Source organism: Embiotoca jacksoni, unplaced genomic scaffold (genome assembly GCF_022577435.1).
Source record: "Embiotoca jacksoni isolate LCO1_2020_lvr unplaced genomic scaffold, fEmbJac1.0.p SCAF_18, whole genome shotgun sequence".
Taxonomy (NCBI): Eukaryota; Metazoa; Chordata; class Actinopteri; family Embiotocidae; genus Embiotoca; species Embiotoca jacksoni.
In genome coordinates, this window is record NW_027185318.1 from 3,784,247 (window position 1) to 3,808,758 (window position 24,512).

Consider the following 24,512-nt stretch of genomic DNA (forward strand, 5'->3'; position numbering starts at 1 on the left):
TTTTCTCTCATAATTAACCACTCGCATGCACACACTCCGTCGTGTCTTCGGCTGTTCACCGCTGTTCACACTTTACTCTCCGTGTGGTTGAGGGAGTCTTGTGGTGGAGATTAGTTACCATAAGCTTTTAGCAGCAGTTTGTTTTCTCTCTAAATAAACTGCAGGGCGCTGGGCGGGTTGCGTTTCCCAGTCAAAACGAAAATGTTCTCTCGAAGAACAAACTGCAGAGACTCTTTTGGTGTGACAGCTCAGACAGAGGAGAAGCAGGTGGCTGTCATCACTGCATATAGACTGAAAAGGGGTTTGAAATAGAAGTGGTTTGGACTGCTGGAAAGAACTATTGTATCAGGATCATCTGCTATGTGCTGAGAGTTTTTTAGAGTGGCCACTTGGGCCAAAATAGATCTCTCAACAAGCTCCTGTGGATTGCTGAGAATACTGATTACTGTTTCAATTTCACACTGCGCACCACTGAGGACGTTGCAAGTGTATGGAACAGAGTTAAAAATGATTTCAGGCCTCAAATACATAGTGATTCTTCTTTCTTTCTTTCTTTTTTTTTTTTTTAATGAAAAATAGCACATATTAATCTCTCACCATCCCTGCGCTCTGTGAACGTGCCAGATGATTTTTTTTTTTTAACCCCCTCCCTCCCTCCCTCTAACCTTCCCCCTCTCACACCACCTTTTCCTCCCCCCTTCTGTCCTTGCTTTCACCTGCAGCTTACAGCAACACCTGGCTCTTGCCTCTCCAGCTTGCCTGTTGAATTTTTCATTATGTACTCATTTTGGTTCGTTTCCATATAAGCAAGTCTGGTCGGGGGGGGGAAACTACCCTGAGAGCATCTCTGAGCCAAAAAAATCTGCCATTTTGATTATAAGTGCACAAGCGTTGGTGCAAGCATACATAAACCCAGTTCACCACATCTCTGGTGAGGACGGCGGAGCGAGCAGCCCAGATTCTGCCAGACTCACTCGGCTGCAGCAATGAGCAGGGAGGTGGAAAATGTTTGAAGAGGGTTAAAAAACAAATTGTTTATCAAGGTGGTTTGAGGATTACTTTGTTCACAAATGAGAAAACTTTGCAGGGTAAGCTCATGTAGTTCTCCTTGTGCAAAGTATTGTTTTATTCATTTCTGTTTAAGTTGGAGTGATGATCATTCACTGCTAGATGTCTAATGAAGACATCCTTTTTGGGACGATCTAGTCTTTGACTCCAACACTGGTGAATCCAGCCTGAACCTCCACACACCGTGACCCCGGCCAAAGCCAATGAAAGCTTGACGGATCTTTGGGCCGAGACAGTGAAGGCTGCCTTGCGTCCGCAGAGGAGAGAGATGTTGGAAAGACGGGGGGAGAGAGGGAGAATGAAGTCTGTCCAAACAGTCTGAGAGGGGCTTGTTTTCTTTATGTGCGTGAGTGAACAGGAAAAGGTAATTAACTGGCCAAGTGGCGAAAGGCTGGAGTGATGGATGGGTGGGGTGTAAAGAAACAGCCACACAAGGGGCAACACACACACACACACACACACACACACACACACACACACACACACACACACACACACACACACACACACACACACACACACACACATTTTTCATCCATTCATCCCTCTTATGTAAAGACCAGTTCAGTGAACCTTTTATGTATTTACACTTTTACAGAAACATCCACATGAGTCTCATTCAGCCTTCAGTGAGAAAAGCTACAAGCGCTCCCACACTGATAAATGGGTCGACCATATGGAGCAGCGACACATCATTATGTGAGGTCATTAATGTTTGCACGGTGGTTTGGCAAAGGCTCACGAGTGATTACGTCTGACTCTATCTATGTTTAACCCGAGGGTCAACAGGATCTATGGGCTTCTTACTGTTGACCGACACTGACATCTGTTTTTATGGATGATGGGAGAAGCTGCAGTGTCGCATACAGTAAGCTGCATCACAGTGTAAGCAACCCCAAACAAAGCCAGGAAAAAAAAAAGGTCAGGAAATGCTGTGTGCTCATTCGAATGGCAGATTTGCTCCACCCTAATGGCGGTCATCAAAGGATGTGTCACTGTGATATTGTGGACAGGTGGTGCTACCATGCGTTGAAAGTGTCACTAAGGGGTAAATCCTGTTTGCATTTTCTGTCAGCAGTTCACTGGCACTTTAAAGCGACTTAATCACACAAGGCGGACAGATTGACATCAGTCCCTGTAAGCTCCTCTCCACCAGATGCTTGATACGGGGAGTTTTGGCTGTTCATTTAAGAGATGCAGAAATCTGATGCACTTTTCTAAACAAGGTAATCAGTTTGATCTAAATGAGGGGAAGTTTGTTCATCGTAATGTGCTGTTGTCGTTGTTTGTAAGCAGCTTTTCTTCAAGATAGTTGCAGAATTAGCTAATGGCGTCTTTATTTTTCTCATATCACAAACCGGTTTCAGTATGTCTTGCTTTTTTTGTTGTTGATCTATCACCTTTCTTTAACCTCTAGTCTTTTCTTGCAATTTATAGAAGTTGTTCAGTTTAAAATACATGAAGTCACAGCAGAGTCAGAGCAGTGCGACCGCAGCCGTCTGAAAGGCAAGAGCAGAATCGATTTTCCAACTGTATCTCTTACAAAAGCTTAAGCTCAGATAATGGGATAAGAGTCTAAATGCAGCTTCACTCAGACAAAAGCCAACTTTCCCATTAGAAATGCTGGAGATGGAGTAGAGATATTTCATCATTATTTGATGCAATCCTATTGTGCTCCAGTACAAATCCCCAAAGAGTGACAGAAAAATGAAGCAGCCTGAGTTTTTCACAGAGGCTGAATTTATTGCTGCAGTGGTGTTTGCTTTTTGTTTGAGGCGATATTATCAGGTAGGTAATGACAGTGTGGAGCTGGAGATACCGTCTCCTCATTCGGGGAAAGTCTTAATACAAGTTTGTTTAATCTTGTCGAGTCAGCGGACAAACATCTGTTTGATGTCATTTGTTGAAGCGTCCCATTTTGTGTTGGACCAAAGGCGTTTCCCACAGAGTTAAATAGCACGCTAGTGTGACATCCTGAGTCATTGTCTTCTCTGCCTCCGAGCAGGCAGTGGTTAAATTTAATGGTCTGTATCCCAGATCTGCTGTGGCACTAAAAGCTGCACCTGATATCTAATCAGAGTCGCAGGCCCCTCCAGCTCCAGGCTCCTTCAGGGGATCTGAGGAGAGTCGGCTGGTTGGGAGAGCGGGGCCAAGAAGTGGAGGTGGTGGGAATAGTTGAGAAGGAGCAGGGGGCAGAGATGGGATTACACCGCTGGATGTGTTGCTTTTATCCTGGGAATGTAATCTGTCTTAATGCCCCGTGCTCACCCGGGGCAAGGCCAGCAGCTGTGCTCGTTTTTCTCCGACCCCGCTGTCAGAGCGAGCCGGGCTACCTGTGGGAAAGCAGGCCCGCTGCAAGCTCTCGTCCTCACCCCGCGATCTGAACTGGGCTCCTGCGGTTTATTGGGGGGCCAATCTCTTTGAGACATACGGAGGCGGTGTGTGGTGAGGGTCAACACTGTCTCAGGCCGAGTAAACAGAGATGGCTCTGTCACATCCTGACAGGGATGCACGCAGAGGAAGGGAAAGTCAGGAGTTGAAAGGGCAAGAGATTTGGCAGCTGCTGTGTAGTCTTGATTTTACAAGAAATGCACTTACTAGGAAGTAGTTAAGAATTGTGATCTGTAAACAGGACTGGTGCTGGTGAGAGGACAGATATAAAGCAGCATGGTGTTGTACTGACTCATTTTAAAGAATGTTTCCATGCTGGTAAGAATAATAAAATAGAAACCTGAAAGAGGAAGGAAGGAAACACGGAGTGACCGGGCAATCTTAAGAGTCAACTTTCAGGAGTTAACCTCGCTCGTCAATGAACACTCACAATGAAACACACATGGGACCGAGGAATAGTGAATGCTTTAATATGATTCCAGGACTGTTTCTGGACAAATTGGACCATGACTGATGCTAGAAATATGAAAATAAATCATACTCTGCAGAATGCTACGGAGAGCTGGCAACTCGAAAACAAGTTCAGATATGAGCTGACAAGCTGCTGGCTACAGAATGTCAGAACTTTTCACTTTCCTCTCAGCCTGGATGGATGTTGATACAATTTTGCTTCATTTATCACTGGCAGCTTTTATGTCTGGGAAATATCTGTTGGGCTCAACTGGAATAGAAAATATGGTTTCCCAGAGTATTTTACTTTCAATGGAGCGTGCCTAAAAGTGTCTCGACTTGCGAGGGGGCCTCATGCATTTCAAATCACTGTGACCTTCCCTTGATTTGAGTCGGCTTGCTATATCTGGCCTGCATGGCGCTCCACATCAGAGGAACATCAGGCTCTGGGAACAGTTGTGCTTTGTCTGCTTGGAGAGAAGGTGTACTGACGAGACAAGAGAAATGAGGAGTGATTTGAGGGAGAAACCTATGTGTGACTTTGCCCGGCTCTCTTTGCACCTGAAGGTTGAGAAATCAGGAGAGAAATCCTGCACACTTCTCTCCCTGTCCCCTCATTCATAAGTGGTTACGGCTGAGCTTGTTTCCATCAGCCTCTGGGCATGGGCTGTCTGTGATGACACTCTCCATCAGCTCAGAGCGACAGTCAGCTGGGTGGCTCTCGCTCTCGCTCTCGCTCTCACTCCCGCTGCTGCCGCTGCCCTGGTTTTCATCACCGTTACTGTGAGGGACAAAGACAAACTCGGGTCTCTAAGGGCCGTGCAGGGTTCACTCCACATGCAGGGCTTTCTCTCACCAGTGTGCTCAGCACATCTCCTTTCCATAATAAGGCCATAGCATCTGACTGCATTTGTCCCCAGAGTTTAATAAAGATCACTGCTGACAGGCAGTAAACCAACACAAACCACCCACAAGCCTCCAGGCATGGGACACAACCCCGGCCCACCTCCTCCCACCTCTCTCTCTGTCCTCTTATCATTGCCGGTGCAGTTTTAATTCCCTCCACGGATGGACCTCGGGTTGAAAACTAAACCATGTCCCACTTGAACAATGGTCGAGGAGTCCGAGCCCTGAAGTAGCTCCACGCCTCGTCGTCCGCGGGAACGCTTTGAACACTTAGATTGTGTCGATGCCGTGCATTTCATACTTCTCTGGAGCAGTGCTACTCTTCACACCCACTTGGACCTGTCAGCGATAGATCACATGGATAATAAAAGAAACAACATGGCTTCAGGGCTGGGTGCACTCGTGCGTCATACATTTCTTGTTTTCCACTTTTATGTTTATGTACAAGCTCTCAAGCAGTTTAGGCCGGTGATGACTTTTCAGCCCGCCGAGATATTTTTATGTCCGAAACCAAAGTGATGTGTGAAATATGTACCAATCTTAATGTCCATTTTCACTCTTCACCTCGGATGCGAAGTCCATTTAAATATGGACTCTGGGGCCTTCAGTTTCATCAGACCCCACATCATTCTCCCCAACATCATCATCATCATCATCATCATCCTCATCATGAGTGCCATCATTCTCATAAGGCTCGTGGCCCTGACCCTTTACTCACTCCGCTGGGCATAAAGCTTACAGACAGCTTTACAGGAGAAACCCACTCTCTAACCTCCAGAATTCTAACTGAATAGCAGATGGGCTCAGCTTTGTGTGTCATTTTATTAGCTCTCCTAAATCAACACCTAACAATGCATGGAGAGAGAGGGAGAGAGAGAGAGAGAGAGAGAGAGAGAGAGAGAGAGAGGGGAATTGATTTCTTCCATCTACCAGTGCCCCTGATGTGGGTAAGGAGTGGTCCAAGGGTAAAAGAGTGAAGGGGTGGAGTTGACTGCTTATGACTTTGCTTCAGGTTCCTGTCTAGGACGCACGTTCGTGAAGTCAGACTAGACTGTGAAAATAGTAGCCGGCGGTGTTTTCTCTGTTTCACATTTCACTCCAATTTGTCATACATGGTTTCATCTCATTTCAGCACAACTCCTCCTGTCTTTCGCATTAAAAAAAAAAAAATCCCTCCGATGGTATAGATACTGGTCGCGTGTCAGGATTAAGAAGCATTAAATATCATTCCTTTTAAAGCTCTATCATAGCTCTATCATATTTCTACTATAAGCTTCTTACATTTAAATCCATTCCTCAGCAGGATATGGTCTTGCGTCAACATTCACTTGACAGATTACTGTACTCCATCGAGCATTAGCCAGTTGTCAGCACATCAGAGTTCTCTTTCGCAGCGAGATTTATGGGATTTCCGACATCTAAGTGTATTTCTTGGTTGTTCCTGCGTCCTGCTCAATGGGTGCCCATTTGTAAAGTAAATAGCTACTATAGTAAATCATTAACCAGAATCACTTAGTTAACAGTAGGCCAGTCCAGATACAGACCCATGCATGTGAGTAAAAGTGATGATCCAGAGATCATACCAACCCATTAGGGTACGTTGAGAATGATTCATATCGCTTTTTGTCTGTTTGTGAAGGAACAGAAATGTATAGCACATAAGTTTCCATCATTTTCTGAAAGGCTGCAGCTTGCTTGTGTGTTCACATTCTTAATGCGGCGGGTATTTGCAAAGAAAGGTAATCTAGAGGTCTGTGTATTGAGCTGCTTTCACAGAGAGGAGATTTAGAGTCCCTCGGCCTGCCTCTCTGGTCTCTGGGCCTGTCGGGTTAGCTGTATTAAGTGGCACTGCATTAGAGCAGTGGATTGTTGTTTCCCCGCTGCTTCACTCCTCCTGATCACCTCGGAGGTTCGACGGAGCAAAGGTCTCATAAACATTTATGTACGGGGCTGTGAGCTCCTGTCTTAGGCCACGACTCCGCTGGGCAAAAGCCTGTAGTACCCCTTTATGCCTCTTAAGAGACCAGCTTGTCTGTGTTTGTGAGTGTGAATGTTTGTTTCCCTAAGACAGGCAGAAAGTTATGATCCTCGCTCACTTATGATTTGAATACTTCACTGATAGCTTTGTATGCCTCAAGCTTCCTAGAGGAGTCACATCTGGTGGCTTATCATATCTTTTCACACTGGGACACTTATCATATAGAAATTGTGTAGCTTTGGGTGCTGGAGTCCCCTCAGCTGTTGTTTTCTTTTGTCACTCCTCCCAAGCAGAGATGGACACCGTCGGGAGCCTTCTTAGAGAGGAAGTGAAAGGACAAATCTCTCCTGGACACCATCTCTAAAAGCAGTAATAAGATGAAATCTCCTTGAACCTTTATCTCTAAGGTTTCACAAAATAAATAAAAGCCACATTTCACTGTGTGTGTGTGTGTGTGTGTGTGTGTGTGTGTGTGTGTGTGTGTGTGTGTGTGTGTGTGTGTGTGTGTGTGTGAGGAATGTCTTTGTGGGATCTTCCACTAATCCCTCCAAGCCTCATTTCAAAGTTGTCTCCTCACGTTTGACTTGTTTGGTCTCAGATCCCCAGCCAACTCCGTGAAATGAGCACATGCTTCGTGAACCTGATTAGCAGTCTTAAGTTGCATGCAAGCAAAGCATCTCAGTCTAAACAAACAACCATCCAAAAAAAGAGGAAGTGGTTAAACAGAGACGGGGAGGGGGGATCCCCAGAGGGAAGTCAGGGACCACACTGTTAGCAGACCACTGACGCATCTGGAAAATGTGAGCAACATACAGAAAGTCCTTGCAAAAGAGCAGATTCGTGATATGTTTCAGATCAACTTTCACATGCACATAGTATTTGTGCTTGGAATATTGTGTGTGTATATTTATTTTATATATATTAAGCACCTGTCTTGTGTGCGTTTTCTCTGCAGGACCCTGGATATGCAACCTTCCTGTTCGAGCAGCTTCAAGCACCTGGGAACCACGAACCCGGCTGCTGCCAGGTGTGCTCCACACCTCTCCACCAACTGAGGCAGGAGGCCTTGCAGACGCTCCACGCTCCCGTCGTCACCTTCAGCTCAGACATGGCCGCCTTGCCCACTACATCGTATATCCCACAGCCTTCCAGATTCACTGTGTCGTCCTCCAGTGTCCATGCAAAACAGCTGTCGAAGAGCCAGCCGGCTACCCGCTCCTCCGTCCTGCCCCTGGGGGAGCGGCACCGGGTACCAGGCTGGTCCCAGAGCCCCTCGGCCTCCTCAGTGCCCAAGACCAGCGTCCAGGTGACAGTGGCAGGAGGGCAGCTCACTGGATCTCTGAGCACCGTCACCATCCAGGCACAGCAATACCTCGAGGGTATGTGGAGCATCTCCAGGGTGAACAACTTCCTCCCTCAGCCTAAACCGGTACGTGTCCATTTTCATCCTTTATTTCACGTGTCTGACTGCAGCTTTTATTTTAGAGAGATGAGCTTAAATTCCGTGAAGGAAGGTTGTAAACAGCACCTGGTAATGTGAAGGTCTGACAACTTTTAAGGTCAGAAGATCATCACGTGCCTGGAATGTAATAAGAGAGATGAAGGAGCCTTTTTATGGAGACTTGCAGTCAAACACAAAGAAGAAAGTGATAATACATCTTGTAAATAATCAGCCTAAATCATAAAAGGTCCACTCTCCTTAGTTGATCAACACCACGTGGTAGTTCGTTAGGTCAAATCTTGTCAATACAAATGTTACATCTCAGACCTTTAGAGAAGATGAAGCCCTGGAAAGAATTTTTGAGTGAGAACACTGCAGGAGTGCTGACCTCTCATTCCTCAGTAGTCGAGGAGCCTGAGTGATCTGAGGTCAGATGTCATCTCAACACTAATCTGCTGACCTCCTCCTCAAGGGCATTTCAAATGACCACCCCACAGCTTCACCATAACTCTTCTCTCATGCTGGTGTTAGTCTGGGCTTCGTTTGATGTCTGAGAGACTCAGAGAAATGGTTCTGAGTTATGCTGTTATAAATTCAGATAATCTTTTTTCTTTCTGCACTTTTACTTTAAAAGGTATCTTAGGGTGTATTTCTGGCTGCTGATAAGAAGGTGACTGATGAGTCTCTTCCTGCAGTGACAGGGACATCTGGTCTTTGGCCTGGTTGACAAAGCTCTGTGACATTCCACACCAGACAACACAGAACAAACGGTGACATCATCTAGCCCTTGAACTTTAATATTTCCCATAATAAGGTGCTCATAACTGCACTCTGCTACAGCTCTTTGCAGTTTTTTTTCCGTTTGTCTTCTTAAAAAATTGAACACTGATTTTCTCTCCTCCTTTTAGTGTCAACAAGTGCTTGTAGAGATGGTATATGGGGGGCCATGAAAAGCTTTTAACTGCATGTACGCAATCTAGAGCGAATCAAACAGCCTGGCACAGAAGGGAGAGGCTGGCTTGTGTTCTCCATCTATGTCTAAAAGCAATTAGTGGCCCTTGGAGCCGGGAGGAGTCGCCCAGCGCCTGTAGCGGAGGCTGGGCCCTTCCTCGGACAGAGAAATGTCCTTTCAGGACATTACAGCAGAGATTCTGTTATTCTCTCAAGCTTGTTTCTTTTATTAAAACCAGACCCTTCAGAGCGGCAAAAACCCCGCACACGCTCCCGAGGATTGGAAGTTACACAGTGCCGGAAGGGACAAGCTTTAATTCATGATTCCCTGTTGGTTTTTTTGGTGGGGAAAGCATGCAGTGTTGTTCAGACAAAGAAGCAGAGATGGACTGTGTGAATGTTAGATAGAAATTCTTCAGACTGTGTCAACCAGGGAGCCCGGGGCGCTCCCACACATTGGCCATTATAGAGCACCTTGACTCTCCCATTTGGGAAAAGGCTCTGGTTAACATCTGGAATTATGTTTGTAGCTGTCTGTTGAATTTAAACTATCTGGCTTCATCTTTACGAGTAGCTGCCTTGCATTGGGCACACAAATCCGTTTTCTGAGTCTGTTGCGGGTCCAGAACTTTACATGCCCCAGCGTCACAATTTGTTCAAGTAATTCCTGGTCTCATTACCCATTTGAATGAAGAGCTTTCAGCAGTTAGGGAAATCCAGAAAATCACATTACAAGTAATGTTATTCTACTATTCATAACAAGAAACTGAAAGACCAAAATCTGCAATTTTCCCTTTGCTCCATTGAATCCACAACCACATGTGCACTAATCCACAAAGACCAAGTGTTCTTGACTCACGAGGGTTTCCGCCAGTGGCCCGCTGGTTGCTTGCCGCCTCAGCCGGCTCCACTGCCACTAATTTGAAGCCCAGCAGATGATCTTGGCTGCCGCTGCTTTGGTGCAGCTGGGCTCCCGTGGCAATGTGCCACAGAAAGTGACGACAACAAGGGAAGAAAACGATGCAGGAAAAAAAAGGGAGGGAAAATTCCCAATAAATGAGGAAACAATTAAAATGTTTGTGGAATACATTTAAACTCACTGGACATCTTCTGTCCAGAGAGCTGGGCATGAAGGGTGCTACTCTTCTCATGGTTGGAGTCCAGGATTGTTAGAGGTCGATTTCCACCTCAGCTGGTTTCTGTCGGTTACAGAGGCCAGCCAAGCAGACAGCCAGATTAACACGAGGCCCATTTCACCTCAGCAGTAATCGTCTGTTGACTGCTGGGATCAAAGGTCACAGGGGAGCCCTGGTAGTCTGGGGGGAAGATGGTCTGCTGATAGAAAGCTGGGCTGCTCACTTCATACTCCATGGGAAGCACTCTCCAAACCCCCTTTTCACTCTTTTGATTCTTCACTTTTTCCATTATGCTCAAGCCTCTCTCGCTTTGCTCACCCCCCTGCCTCTCGTTTTCTTCCTCTCCTTTCCAGTGGTAAACCAAGGCAAAGAGATCAGGGAGGGCTCAGGGTTAAAGGGTGGAAGGCCAGCTCATTACTGACTTTTGGTGCAAACGGCCGAGCACGCATGGCTCCACTGACACAGCCTAATTACCTGACCAGGGGATAGAGCGCACTTTCCAGCCAGAATCAGGGCCAGTCCAGGTCCAAGGCTACAGAGAGCAGCTTGGCTGTGGGGCTTAGGTCCCCAATATTAATACCATGGGGAATACTCTTTGATAGGCCCTGTGATGGGCTCAAATGTCTGTGTGTGTGTGTGTGTGTGTGTGTGTGTGTGTGTGTGTGTGTGTGTGTGTGTGTGTGTGTGTGTGTGTGTGTGTGTGTGTGTGTGTGTGTGTGTGCCCCTTCATGTGTGTTTGAATCTATAGTTTATCCATTTTAGGCCTCCACCAAAGCTCCACCTGTGACCAGCTGTCCCTGCGTACTCCTGATATTCACTCCCACTTGATTTTAAAAGTGGAACAACACCGGCTCAATCACTGACAGATTTGATGAGCTATACACATCAGCTTCCTGTACGGCTGCGTGTGAAGTGCTCTAGTCTTTCGTGCCAATGTGTAATGGGTCTACTTCCCTGGTATGCGCCGAGTTCCCAACCTGTCACCGACACCAGCATGGTGTGAGGCTTTCCGCTCTGGCGGCTGCAGAGGATTTGTATTTGGTTCATTTCAGTTTGCAGCCAGTTTTTCCATCGTGCGCCTCTCAGGTCATAGCTTCACACGCCACAGCTTGATATCCGACTTAGCCTCTATGATGAGGTCTCAAGAGAGCGAAACCAGACCTTTAAAACACTGCTGTGATTCTTAACTCTGATAACAAGCTCAAAAAGAAGGAATGGAAAAGTGGGAATTCGTTAAGACCATGCACCGCCAGGCCACTGTTTGACAAATGGTCAGTGAAGCTTTTCTGAGAGAGGATAATGCAGCCATGCTTTAATATAGCAACACATTGTAGTGGACATTAGAGCTAACAGTGGCAGGACTCCACGGGGTGCGAGCCAAGCCTCTCATGTGAATGTTAGAATGTAAGCATGTCCTCGCATCCTGATGTATAGCGTTCACATGTCAGGCTTGGCATATAAATAGTGCAGCTGCCGGTCTGTGTTGACAAATGGCAGATAGTGGAAGGCCGTACACTTTATAAAAAAGATTGTAAAGGGTGTTATGTCAGTTGCATAACATGAATCTAGGGCAAACACTGAGGTGGTAAATATGCAGAGGGCCTGAACTGTGTTTATTATACATGTCCTGTCAAATGGGCCTGAGGCTGCAGTGCTGTGGTACGCTCAAGTCAAGGTCGTTGCTGATTACACAATGTTCATGTGTCAGTGTTATAAATGTTTTTAGACAAACTTTGGCCTTTATTTATTTAATTTCTGACGCTAAAAACCCACAGAACCGGTTCTTGTCAGCTGCTATTGATCATCGTCCTGCAGGATAAACTCGAGGCTCCGCTGGGGATTAACCTTTTGTCACTACGGTGACTCCAGCCACAGTGCAGCCTCACAACTGGCTTGTATAATTAGCTCCATGCACTCCTTGTGTTGGTGTAGGAGCAATCAGTGGATCACTGCAGGCTCCAGAGCTCTAGCTGATCCTCTGTGTGCCCCATCTTCACTACGCCTCAGTGGTATTTTTTCTTCAACTTTTAAACAGAAACAGAGGGCTGGAAGGCTTTACGTATTCTCTATTTGTTCCACTGTGCATCTCAAGCTCTGTGTTAAAACCTTTCCAGCTGCAGTCATACTTCATGTGCTGCCAAAATAATCGTTGTAAATGTGCAACTCCTTTCAAAATTGCATTACTAAGGGAGAAATACAATGCCAATGCACAGTTATTACTTATTAAACAACAATTACAACAAGAAGCTTGCAAAAATCGTATTAACTTGTTTGACTTTGTTGTTCTCTCAACCCACTGTGCCCCTTATTAAACTAGTGCAACTGTTTTAGATGCCTTGCTGCAGCACAAATTGCATTAACAAATATGAAGATATGCAGGTGCTTATACCCAGTATAGCTTTGTATCTTTAGAGGGAGCAAATCATAGGTTTGGCATGAGTTACTCGAACAGGGTCCATGAGCTGAAACAGATGCAGCTCACCTCAGTTTACTTCTGTTCAATGACCAAGCTTCCAGAGCAGGGTGTGCCCACGTAAGCACAATTCAGATTGAACATTTAAGATTTGGAGCAAATCTCACCGGTCACATAATTGTTGATCGTGTACTTGCAGATAGTCTGACTCAACCTGTAGGGCGACACATTTCTCCTTCCTGATGAGTAAAGTGCCAAATTAGCCATGGAGGTATAGATATAATTGGGAGCAGAGTGAGGTAAATCGCTAGTGATTAAATTACTAATTAAATGTGGGTTATCACTTAATTACAGAAGGCTACAGCCAGAGCAACCTCGCGAGTGTTTGCCAGGATCAATGAATGGTGCAGCATCCTTGCTGTTCTGTGGGGAGCTCTCTGCTGTGGATACTGCTGACTCCCACTAACCGGTGCTGGCTGCAGCAGCTGCCCCTCCATCTGTAGCAGAGGGGCGAGTAAATGGAGTGGAAGGAAGGTGGGCAGGAGCGGTAAAACCTCTAAATGGTGGTTTGTGGTCTTATGTCTGCATCTGTGTGTCAACAGGCCCACGGTTTGATGGGGGATGCAGACGGTGACGTCACAGCCTCGGAGGCCCCCGCCACCACCATGACCGCCACCACCACCACCTCCACCAGCAGCAGCAGCACCTTGACGCCCTGCCGGCTGAGGAGCTCCAGCCAAGCGGGACACCCAGCAGCACCTGTCACCAGTACATCCACCTCCCCCTCTCCTTCCTCATCTGCAGCCGCCTCCTTCTTCATTAGGTAAGCACCTCCCCTCCCCTACCCCGTCCAAGTCTGTCAAAACGTAGAGAGATTAGATTGAGCTGTTGTGGTGTGAAATGTGTTTGCATGCACGCCTGCATGCATCCAGGCTTCAGTGTGTGTTGGCGTACCAGAGGAGAGAAGAAGAGATATGCACGGACTCGCCTTCAAACGTCTGCTGAAGGTTGTGGTTCATGGTGTTAACCTCCATGTGGGGTACCTATTCAGTGGAGATGTTGTTCTTGCCATGCTTGAATTATGGCATGCCGTGGGATACACAGCATGGAACTCAATGAACCTTTAGTTACAGGCACCAGTGCCCGTGAATGGATAACAGAATTACATAATTTGATATGATGAAGGAGTGTCTCACGAAAAGGGGCTTAGGTTAAAGCTGAGTATTGTCCTGTGGTATTTAATATGTAGTTCTCTTTTATTTGTCTCGCCTCTTCTGATTTTACAGCCACATATTGAGTGCTGCTGCAGCTGCAGTGCAGGGCTCTTATTTTTGTAATTCGGTCAACCCATTCGGTCGCTGTGTGTCTGTGGCTGCTGGAGGCTTGGCTCTGGTGTTGTTGTTGCCCTGGAGAATACTTCACTCTCTCCAGGCGGGTGGACGGCTGGTCAAATGTGCTATATTGTCAGTGATAGATTCCCTGGCAGGCCAGGCGGTGCATACATTGCCTGCCTCTTCTCTCCGAAGAGTGCGATGCCGTAATGAATGTTGGTGAAAGGGAAGCTGGCTAAGAATGATGCATAGGACCATTGAAGCTCCGCACCGCAGGAGGTAGAGGAAACCGGTGAAGGGACTTGTGGAGTGTGACAGGAAGCCCATGGGGGGATCAGTGTGGAGCTTAGCAATTCTGCAAGTACCCCAAATGGAGTTTGTCTTGCCAGCTTTCACAGGGTCAGAGTATATCAGTGGGACCATACGAGGCCTTTCCTTTGATGAAGGGGACGTTCCAGATCCTCCACTAAATATGCAACTTCCTGTGCGACTTGCTTCCCGTCACAAGAGCAGCGCAGGCCTTAAACAACAGCGAGGTGTGGCCTTCTGCTGCACAGGGTTAACTCCTGACACTGATTTATTAGTTCTCGTGTTTTCTTTGGACATGAGCTCAAAAAGAGCTGCGTTTTGTCTTCCAGTGACGGCTGCACGCAGGAAAAGAAGAGGAAGGTGGACTTGTTTTTTCCCCTTTAACAGGTCCTGGTGGAGCAGAAGGGGTGGAGACGGGGTTCCACCTTTCATTCTATCCCAAATGATAATTTGCTGCCAAGAATGTGGTGTTTGGCTTGGCCCACAGAAATACAATGATGATGGGCCAGCCTCTCACAGCATCACTTTTTGCACATACAAAAAAAGGGCAGCAAAAGATGCAATGCGCTTGATATGAAGCACACCCACTTCCTGACCCTTTGCAGATGTTGCCTGCAACATGGATCATTATCATCATCATCATCATCATCCTCATATTGTTCTTTATGCGTGTCATTGCTTATTGAAATGCAAGTCCCAAAAAATGGAAAAGAAATGAATCAATCAACAATGTTTTCTTTTTGCTCCTTCAGTTGTAAAACGAGAAACAAATGAAATTAGTGTCCTTCATGTTTTAGTCTTGATTGAAAACTTCCATCTGATTAGCATTCTGTTTTGTTCCCCAAAGACACAAGTAGTGGGATGCTTGTGTAAATCCTGAGAGCCCAGGACGATGGAGCAGAATAACCAAACAGCAGTTTTCACCCCAGCGGAGTGGAGAAACCTCCGAAGACACTTGTCTGACATTCACGAACGCCATTCCACTCCGAGATGAAATTTTAATTAGAATACAATTAGCTAGCTGCTTTAGCTGGTCGGCTGCTGCGAGAGAGGAGCAGCGTGATGAACAAAAGCAATTCAATATTTAATTTTTCATTGGAAAAGTAAGTCATCCGTGCAACTGGTTAAGAAAAAAAAAAAAGCATTTAATTTGTTTCATTTAAGATGTCTACTGAGTCGAAACATAATTTTGGTAAAAATGTCAGCGGCCAGCAGGTAAGAGTCACATTTTTGCTGTGTTTCAATCAGTAATGTGTCCCCTTACATGAATTATCTGTGCCCCTGAATTACTTAATTGTGCCTTCAAATGACTTAATTCTTTTAAAGTACACTAATATCAAGTTTAAAAAAAACCCCTCAACTTTAAGATTTAGTTATTCAGTACTAAGAGCAACACTTTATGGAAGAATTGCCTCTGATTCTTGGCATTATGTTAATACATTCATTTCAGAATATGCTGCACACTAAGATTTAGATGTTAAACTCAACAGTTTCTTTTACTGACATCCTGAAGACTTATTTTAGAGGATAGCAGATAGTTCATGGAATTCATGTGGAGACATTATCAATTGGAGAGTACAAATTATTAATTGGAAAGAACTAGTTATTAATTCAAGAGGGCGAGTTTCTCATTTGTTCACATGAATTCCTTAGATCGATGGCACAGATACCTTCCAGGCTCGGTAGACAAATGTGAAACTCGAAGTGCTTTTCAGTCTCTGTCGTCTTGCCTGTGGGGGATATTTTTCCATTCAAATCCATCAACCCTGAATATTATCTCATAATGCTTCTATTTTCTGAAAATGTCTTTGGTCATGCCATGAATGCATCTTTCCAAGTATTTCTGAAATTGCTCTTTTATCCTGCTTCCTGCTTGTGGTAATTGTAGGAAGTAGCCTGAAAACAAGATGACCCCGAGGTCAGTAATGACCATTTGGCAATTAGACTGACTTTACAGTCACAGGGAGACAGGACGAGTCAGGGGTCAAACTCTGACAGGATGGTGTGTGTGTGTGCATATCATTATGTGTGTGTGTGGGTACGTCAGTGTGTTGCTGGAGGGTGGGGGGTAATGAATTTAGAGCCATGTGTTCAGCTGACTTGCACGTTAAGCACTGATTGCCTTGTGACAGAGCATATGATTAGTGTATTGACACAGCGCTGTGTAATGAAACCAGTCGCAGCTCACAGTGGGGGCTGACGGAGTGGCTAACTGACGCCTCACAGAGACTTCTACCCATCTTTCTCTTCCATTAACACCTGCTGACTGTGACCGGTGGGATTTCTCCGTGCCCACTGCTGAGACGAGTCGACTGCTCAGTTTGCAGCCTGCTTGGATCAGTGGGCTCATTTCTGCGTAGCAGCGTGAGACAGTTTCAGTGCTGTATTGTTGGTCCCGTGCTTATGTTTGTTTGGATGGTGGCAAGTCTATTTGTCGCATTGCAACCTCCCACTTATCATATTGGAAATGAATGATTTACTCACTCCCAAGACGCAAGGAGGTTTTGGAGACATAATAGTCAGTAGACTTTAGAGGTGGCACGGGCGAGCTGTTGCAGGGGCAGGGCGGACAGCTGTTTGCTGGAATGCGGCCCTGGAGGAGTGTCAGGAGGAAGTGGTTTTATGGTCATCCATCGCTGCCTTGCAGCTGCTGCCCAGGTGAGTGTTCATGCAGTAATGACTGTGATTGTGCAGAAGGAATCCTCCTGTAATTGCGGCGGCAGGGCCACTTAGCCTCAGTTCTCCTGCACATACAAGACCCTGCCTTTGTGTCAGCAACGCTCACTCTGCCCTTCATTCCCCCAGGCTGCTCTGAGTAACCATAGAAACAAGTCATTAGTTGTGGGAATAAAATGTGACTGATTTGTCTTTCAAAAGTAGAGATCAGGAAGTTGAAATGGCCCTCTCTACTCCACCAGACTAATTTAGTCAAAGGGAGGGATGAGCATCTCTTCAATAATGAGTCCTGCATGTTGTAAAGTGGAAGTTCTGCAGGATCACAAGAGCTGGTTCTTGTTCTGAATAACACGTGTTGGATGACTTGATGAAGTCCATTGTCCGGTCATCTGATTGTTTGTGTAGCAACTCAGTCCATCCAGTTTGTTTGTAAAGGAGGCAGTAATGCAGTCATGTGTTGATGGGGGTAAATACAGTCGTTCTAACTTCTAACTGTAGGGGTGACACATAGAGACACTCGGTGCCGACAAAGCAGGACACTGCTGTGTTTGGTTGGCTGCGCTGTGATTGACAGCAGGGATCTCTGTCACGGACAAATAGGCGGGATAGATTATGTGGAGCAGAGAGGTCGACTGAGCACAGTGGATGTGGCCCACATGGCAGGGGGATAAAGATACAGAGCAGGCCAGCGGCTGCCGGGGATGAATGTGCTTATGAATGTTGTCATTCAGGAGACGTGATTGGACTGATGCTCCTCTCTGAGAGCATCAGGAGCAGGAGGTCTGTGCCCATGGAGAAGAATATTGGATTCAGTACCATGGGAGTTGAGTAAGTTGTACACAGACAACACTGCGCTGACTCGGATGTGTGATACTTGAGTGTGTGATGAACATGTAGAAGATGCATGTTTGTGTGTCTTGTGTTTGATTCTGCTCTGCAAGCTGCAGGGTTGTTGTTTTCCCTGTCTTTCCTCTCTCTCGCTCTCTGTCTTGATTTCTTTTTCTTTCTGGGCCGATCTCTTTTTTCCGCTCTGTGGATTGTGCGGTTTTGTGCAGTCGAAGTTGGACTGTCTGCTCCCCGGAGGTGAGAGGCTAATGGTTTTCTTGTCAAGCCACAGCGAGATGGATTCCTCCACCAAAGCAAGAGTGTGAGCCGAATGTATAGCACACATAACACATGGCAGAGACCACGGCTCCATTTTGGGGAAACAGCCACAGTGGGGCTGAAATGTTAATCCTGCCTCTACCTCCAGAGCTTGACAAATGAGAATTGATTCATATCAATCTGTTGAATCTGAGCAACACATGCCCAAGGGCAGCGAATGGCTCATCAGAAGTATTGAGTGGGTGGTAGCTTGGATGCTCGAGCTGCTCCGTGGTATTTGTCTTTGTTTACTGTTGGATAAAACACCAGCTGCTATTTTCCTGCCATAATCAGGCTGATGGGACTAATGGCTGCCTCTGTGCAGCGGCAGACTCAGTGGCAGCATCAGCTGAGGCCACGAAAGGGCTGGAGCCTGTAGATAAGACCCGGTGTGAATCTGTCCAAGACCTGTCAGGCCTGTCGGGGCGGAGGTGTTGATGGAGATCCAGCCTGGCCTCAGAGCCTCAGGGATGCACACCAGGTAGATACATCCCTCATGCACTTTCTCATCCATCCGCAAAATACTGCTTCACTCTGACTCATAATCCTCCTTCAGTCTCGGGTAGCAGGCAACATTGTTTTTTGATGTAAAGCTACAGATTTAATCTTTACTGTGTCAAACAGAGAAGACAATGTTCAACCTATAGTGAGTCTTGTTTATTGTTTGCTGCACAGTAGTTTATGCTGAATATTGCATGAGAAACTCTCACATGGATTCCGTGTTGCTCCTCACATAATCTGAACACAGTTTAAGGATCACAGCAGAAGTAGTGATCACGCTGTGGAGGATTCCCTCGCCGCTTTCTGGGTGCCAACGACTTTCCCTAGGATACGATAACATGGTGTGATGGTGTCGTGCCCACTGCTGCACCATGGTGATGGGCTGTGTTGTGACGGGCAGCGTAGAGTCACTTGTGCCTGTCGTTATGAGCGGCAAACGGCTCCAGCGATAGGAGATAAAAAAAAATAAATAAAAAAAACAGAAAAGAAAGAAAACCAGAAGGGTTTGTCGCAGCCGTCGAAAGAGATAACCTGATGCCTTTTCCCTGTTCGCTCAAATAAATCCCTGAGTCAGGAAGTCTGTCTGGTCCACTCACATAGCCTGCTGGGGGGCTGGTGAGGGAGTGGGGGGGTGGGTGTGTGACAAACAAAGAGCTGAAGTGCTGACTCAAGCCCGTGCGCTCACCCTGGGTCCACGTGTACTAAGCCCTGTGGGGAGAGGGGAAAGCACTGCCATGCACTCCTGACAGATTCCTTTCACAGACGGGGAAACGAATAAATGTGGAGCGTGGACCTCTCTCCTGACGGATTGTCACTGAACACAGGGCTGCTTTTGTCACTCCGGATGGTGGTTGTGACAAAAAAAAGAAAAAAAAAAGGCAAATTTGTGGGCGATTAGTTTCACGTGGGCGGGAGAGGTCATGCCCTCAGCATCAATCCATTTCTGGCTCGGTTTGCCTGCCCACGTCAAGCATTCCTCCTTTTAACTGGGTAATGGCTCTGATGGCTGCCCACAGGGCTCCATGATCAGTGCATTAGCATTTAGTTATCACGCTAGACTCAGTAAAATTCTCCAGCCTGTTGAATGGATATTGCGCATCATGCCTGTGGGGGCCGAGGGATGCTATCTAAACCTCTTTAGTGCCCCTCAGTAAAAGGTGTCATGCAAATGGAGTCTATTATATTTGTCGTTACAACCATAGTAACTCCCACATTGTGGGCGAGATGCAGTGAGAGAGTGTGGTGGACTAAGAAAGAGGGAATTTCAGTAGCTAGTGGCGGGGAATATGAGGAATTTTATGACCTATTGTGTGCAGTTGTATAATAGAGCCCGTGGCCTCATGAGATGCCTTTATGTCCTACAATCCAGAGAAACAAAGATGTCTCCTGGTGGGGCTTCTCAGGCATCACTGCTCCTCAATGCTCAGCCACACCATGGCCTTCTATTCAGCATGAATAACTAACAACTGTCTGACCTCTGTTGATTTCCCCAAACGATGGTGCTTTTTTTTTTTTTTTTTTTTGGAGAAACACATACAGCAACCCCATCCTTCTGTATACTGACCGGTAGGAGCCAGCTTTCTATGGATTGGAGCTCAGATTACCACTGAGGATAAGGCCTTTGTCAGTACAGGTGGTTTAGTGTTTACCTCATCAGCCACAACCTCAATAGCTGAACCATTTCACCGTGATCACATTGTTTCCTTTATTTTAATAAATGATTCATGAGGGTTGAAATGATTCAGATGGGCAAATGGCAGCTGTGGGGGGGTTAAAAACAAGGAATTATGGGACTAATGAGACTAATGAAACTTGCTGTTGTCAGAGTTTATTATCTCCAAATGTACAAAATTAACCTTTGGCTACAGTGTGGTCTGGCGCAATTACCACATAATGAGCTACATTAACACACGGGGGAGGGGGGAGGTTTATAGTGCTTCAACTACATAGTTCATATCATATTTGCTACATAATGTACTTCTTAGTGGAGAATTAGAAAGATTAAGAGTTATTGTGTGGGATATCGTGCCCCACCTTTTCATGTCCATGTTATGAATGAGACGAGCTAGCGGCGTGGACAACGAGGGTTTATATTTTTATCTGCTCAGCGTTTCTGTCGCTGCTTTCTGCGTCGTTTTGAATGCAGAGGATTACGGCACTGTAATCGGTTCACGACCCGGCACACGAGAGCTGGCTGCGGTGTGCTCAAAAATCCCTTTATCCCCACACACTACGTGGCCCAGTGAGTGTAGCTGTGTGTGTGTGTGTGTTTCGGGGAATGACTTTATGAGTGTGTGATACAGGATAAAGTGCATAATTTGAATAATGCGGCTCTAGTCACAAACATCTTAGTGGCTGCTCTCCAGGAACACATTCCCCTCGCCGTTACATCTTCTTCCTCTGTAGACTCGTGATGTGTTTATTGATCTGCCCGATCCAAATAATTATTTCTGCCTCCCATCTGAGGACATTTCACTTCATCCACTTCTCCCACACCTATCACGACAGAACAGCTCATTTTACCTGACTTGGACCCCCTCTACTTTTTTTCGGGTTGCCTATTATAGAATATAGATGAAAGATTAAGAAACACATGTTAGAGCTCCCCTCCCCCTGCGCTCTGTCTCTCCAGACGGCCCACTGATTAATCACCCCCAAATGTTCTCAGCAGCCTGCGGCCCTGTTTGTTGTGATAGCCTCTGTGTGCAGAAGTGCAAATAAATAATCGCTAGGTGTCTCACCCTGGCAGCAAGTGATTAATGAAGCACAGAAGTGGAGCAGAAGTATGCTGACTTTTTCCCCTCTGCCCGTCTCTCCCACACTTGTCATGGTTATTCTCCAGTCTCATGCAATGTTATGTATTTAGCTAACAGGACATTATATTTGATTGAGGGACTGTCTTGTGCTAATAATAGGCGTCATTGGTCTCGTGTATATCAAATATCATGCCTCCGCCGTGTGCCGAACTGAATCCTGAGACAGGAAACGTCACTCAGCCTGTGATGACTTGATGCGAGTGCCAAGATTTCCCCTGCGTACCCCGAGCAGAACAGCCGACCTGAGGTTTTCAAGGGAAGACGTGGGCGGGGTGGCGGGTGAATCGGAGTTCAACATGTGTACTGAGAACGTGAAGGTATTCCAGCTCCTCTGCAGCCTTGGAGAGGAGTGCGGCAGAATACCTGGAGCAGTGTCTGAGGATGCACCGGAGGAGATGAAAGCAGCTGTTAATCTTTGTCAGCACTGCCAGAGGTGACGAGACTGCAGTCTGCCGAGCAGGGAAGAACATGTCTTCATTATCATCTGTCGCCCATCAGCTAAAAAGTGCATTTTCTTTCAAGACTTTTACTTTTGCTGTCTGAACCAATTTTGACACAATAGCTGGGCATTTTCCCTGCTTGCATTCAACGCTGCAGTTTTTCTGGAAGCCTCCTGTAAACAAGTTAGAGTCAATAGCAAGATATTTTCCTTCGACGACCCTTTGACTCTCATTGCAGGTATTTCCAAGTCTTTCCTCTAGGGACCGCAAATTGGCCCGTTTATCTCATTGACTGACAAATAGGTCCTGCAGAGCTGAGGCCCCGTGCTTTGCTCAGCTCTTCATGACCTAACGTTCAAGCAAGTTAAATTCTGAATGTGAGAAGGAACAATAAAGTCAATTTGAAATAGAATTATACCCCACAAAATGTCCTACCTCAGCTCATCTTAAGCCCTCTTTAAGCTCCTAGCTTGGACAGTTTTGTGGCCTTTGATTGTGGGTAAAAGGTGAATTAGTCACTGTGTGACTGAGATGATACGTGCAGGGTGTCGATGCTTTATGGGCAGGGCTTTAAACACAAACCTGCGTGTTTCTGTGCCAAAAATATTTCCGCCTCCCTCATTAAGTGACTAATCTCTTTGGCATCGACGCTTCTCTGGAGAAGTGAAGGTCTGTTGGCACGAGACTCTTCTTTTTGATCTGATGTCCAAAGGCCCGGATCCGCAGAACACAGCTCTCTTGATATTTCAAAACCAAATCAGAGTGAAATGAACAAAGAAGTTGCTTTTACCTCCATGTAGACGCAAACCAGAATTTAAATTTATCTTCACCCTGATGTACTGTACATCAACCAAACCAGCTTTACTTGAATATTGATGAGTTTTTGTTTTTTTCCACTTTTTTGGCGCCAACTGTTCCATTTATTCTTGGCGGACTGGGGATTCCCATCTTTGGGAATAAAGCAATTCCAGGCTGGCTGTGGCACAGCCCCACCAATCATTTCCCCCTGTTTATTTCTCAGGCAGAAAATGATTTACCTCCTCATGGACAGCGCTTCACTGTTCACTGGCACAGAGCCAGAGCCACTGATCGAGGAGAGGACTTGGCTGTGCACCCTGCTGCTCCCTCTCTCACTGTCTCTTTCTGTCTGTTTCCTCTGCATCTTTCTCTCAAACTACTCCACCTCATTTTTATTTTTTATTTTTTATTTTTTTTTAACACCACCCTCATTTCTGCAGCGCTTTCTTCCCCGTTTACCACTCTCAATCCCTTTCTTCCCCTGTTCCAAATGATCCTGTGTTATTCAAGCTACTCTCCAGAGGATGCCCTAATCCCTTGTTTTCCACCTCAGTCCACAGACCGTTTGAAAAGAGTTCAGAGGAGGCCGTGACGGAACAGGTTTACTACCCGCAGGTAGAATTTAGGATTTTATTTACGGAGAGCAGCATTGTTATCTCTTACTCTGACAGGAGAGCTCTTTGAATCCACATTATGATACGAATTCAAGTCAGTTGCATAAGGCGACATATTTTTTTGGGGGGAAGGAGTCTTTTCTTTGACAACACATTGTATTCACAGATGTTACATGAATACATTTGGCCTTACCTAATTGGCTGGGGATTGGTGCAGTGAAGATGTGTGTGCAGCCTTGGGCTGTCGGCAGCCAGCACACAAATGATGCTCCTTTCGATATTCTGTGTCCAAGGCCAGACACTGTGCAGCAACAAAGGACTTGCCGAACACCTTGTTGGAACAAAGAGCTTTTCTAACAAGCCCTGGTCCGATGTGTTAGGAACGTGCCTGGCAGGATATTGCTCAGCTAACTGGACATTACATTCATCGCTGTCTGGTTTGTGTCGGGATACGTTTATCTATTTCTGAGGATTTATAGAAAGTCTATAAATCCTTGCCTGGAGGTGTTTGGCCACTTCCTGCAAACTGCTGCTGCGTAAACTACCTTCAGACCACCATTAAAAGAGGCACGCAGGAGGAAGCAGGCTCGCAGTGCAGCTGAAAGCTTCAGAGCTTTGGATTGATAAGATTCAACTGACAGCCAGATAAGCCTGTTAGCTCTCTCCTCCATTTTAATGCATCTTGGGCTGCCGAAGGAGAGAGGAAACCCATTTTTCAAAACGACTGGAAATGTCTTGGTTTTGGTTGATGCTAATCTGAAGCCGACTGATAAGATAAACACACTGAACACAGGGGGAAAGTCTGTTTTGTCTCTGTCCAGGTGGGAGCTTCATTGAAGCAGCTTCTGTGAAGTAAAATTGCAAATTTTTGCTTCAATTAACATTTGTTGAGCCACATTCCCAGATTAATTCCAGTGTTCATGGTGCTGTAGCCGCAGGCAGTTGTTTTGAGTGATTTAGGATAAGGGAGAGGAAGTGAGAAAAACTAAATTAATGTTTATACCAGGGGTCCCTTGGTTGCAGGGAGACTTTAGAAAGGAGATGAGCTCGTTACCAGACTCAACTTCTGTGCCACACAGGAGGCAGGGATCAGCTTTGTTATGCATTCAACAGTCTATGTCTAATGCTGTGTCTCCAGCAACTTAAAGCT

General features: G+C 46.1%; 1 protein-coding gene across 1 annotated transcript in view; it reads left to right on the plus strand.

The window, feature by feature from the left end:
• kif26ab (kinesin family member 26Ab) overlaps nucleotides 1-24,512 on the plus strand; it is a 63,839-nt gene that overhangs the window by 16,879 nt on the left and 22,448 nt on the right. The window contains exons 3-4 of the mRNA XM_069152184.1: nucleotides 7,749-8,222; nucleotides 13,337-13,557. Of these exons, the coding sequence (XP_069008285.1) occupies nucleotides 7,749-8,222; nucleotides 13,337-13,557 (695 nt within the window). The remainder of the gene's footprint in view (nucleotides 1-7,748; nucleotides 8,223-13,336; nucleotides 13,558-24,512) is intronic.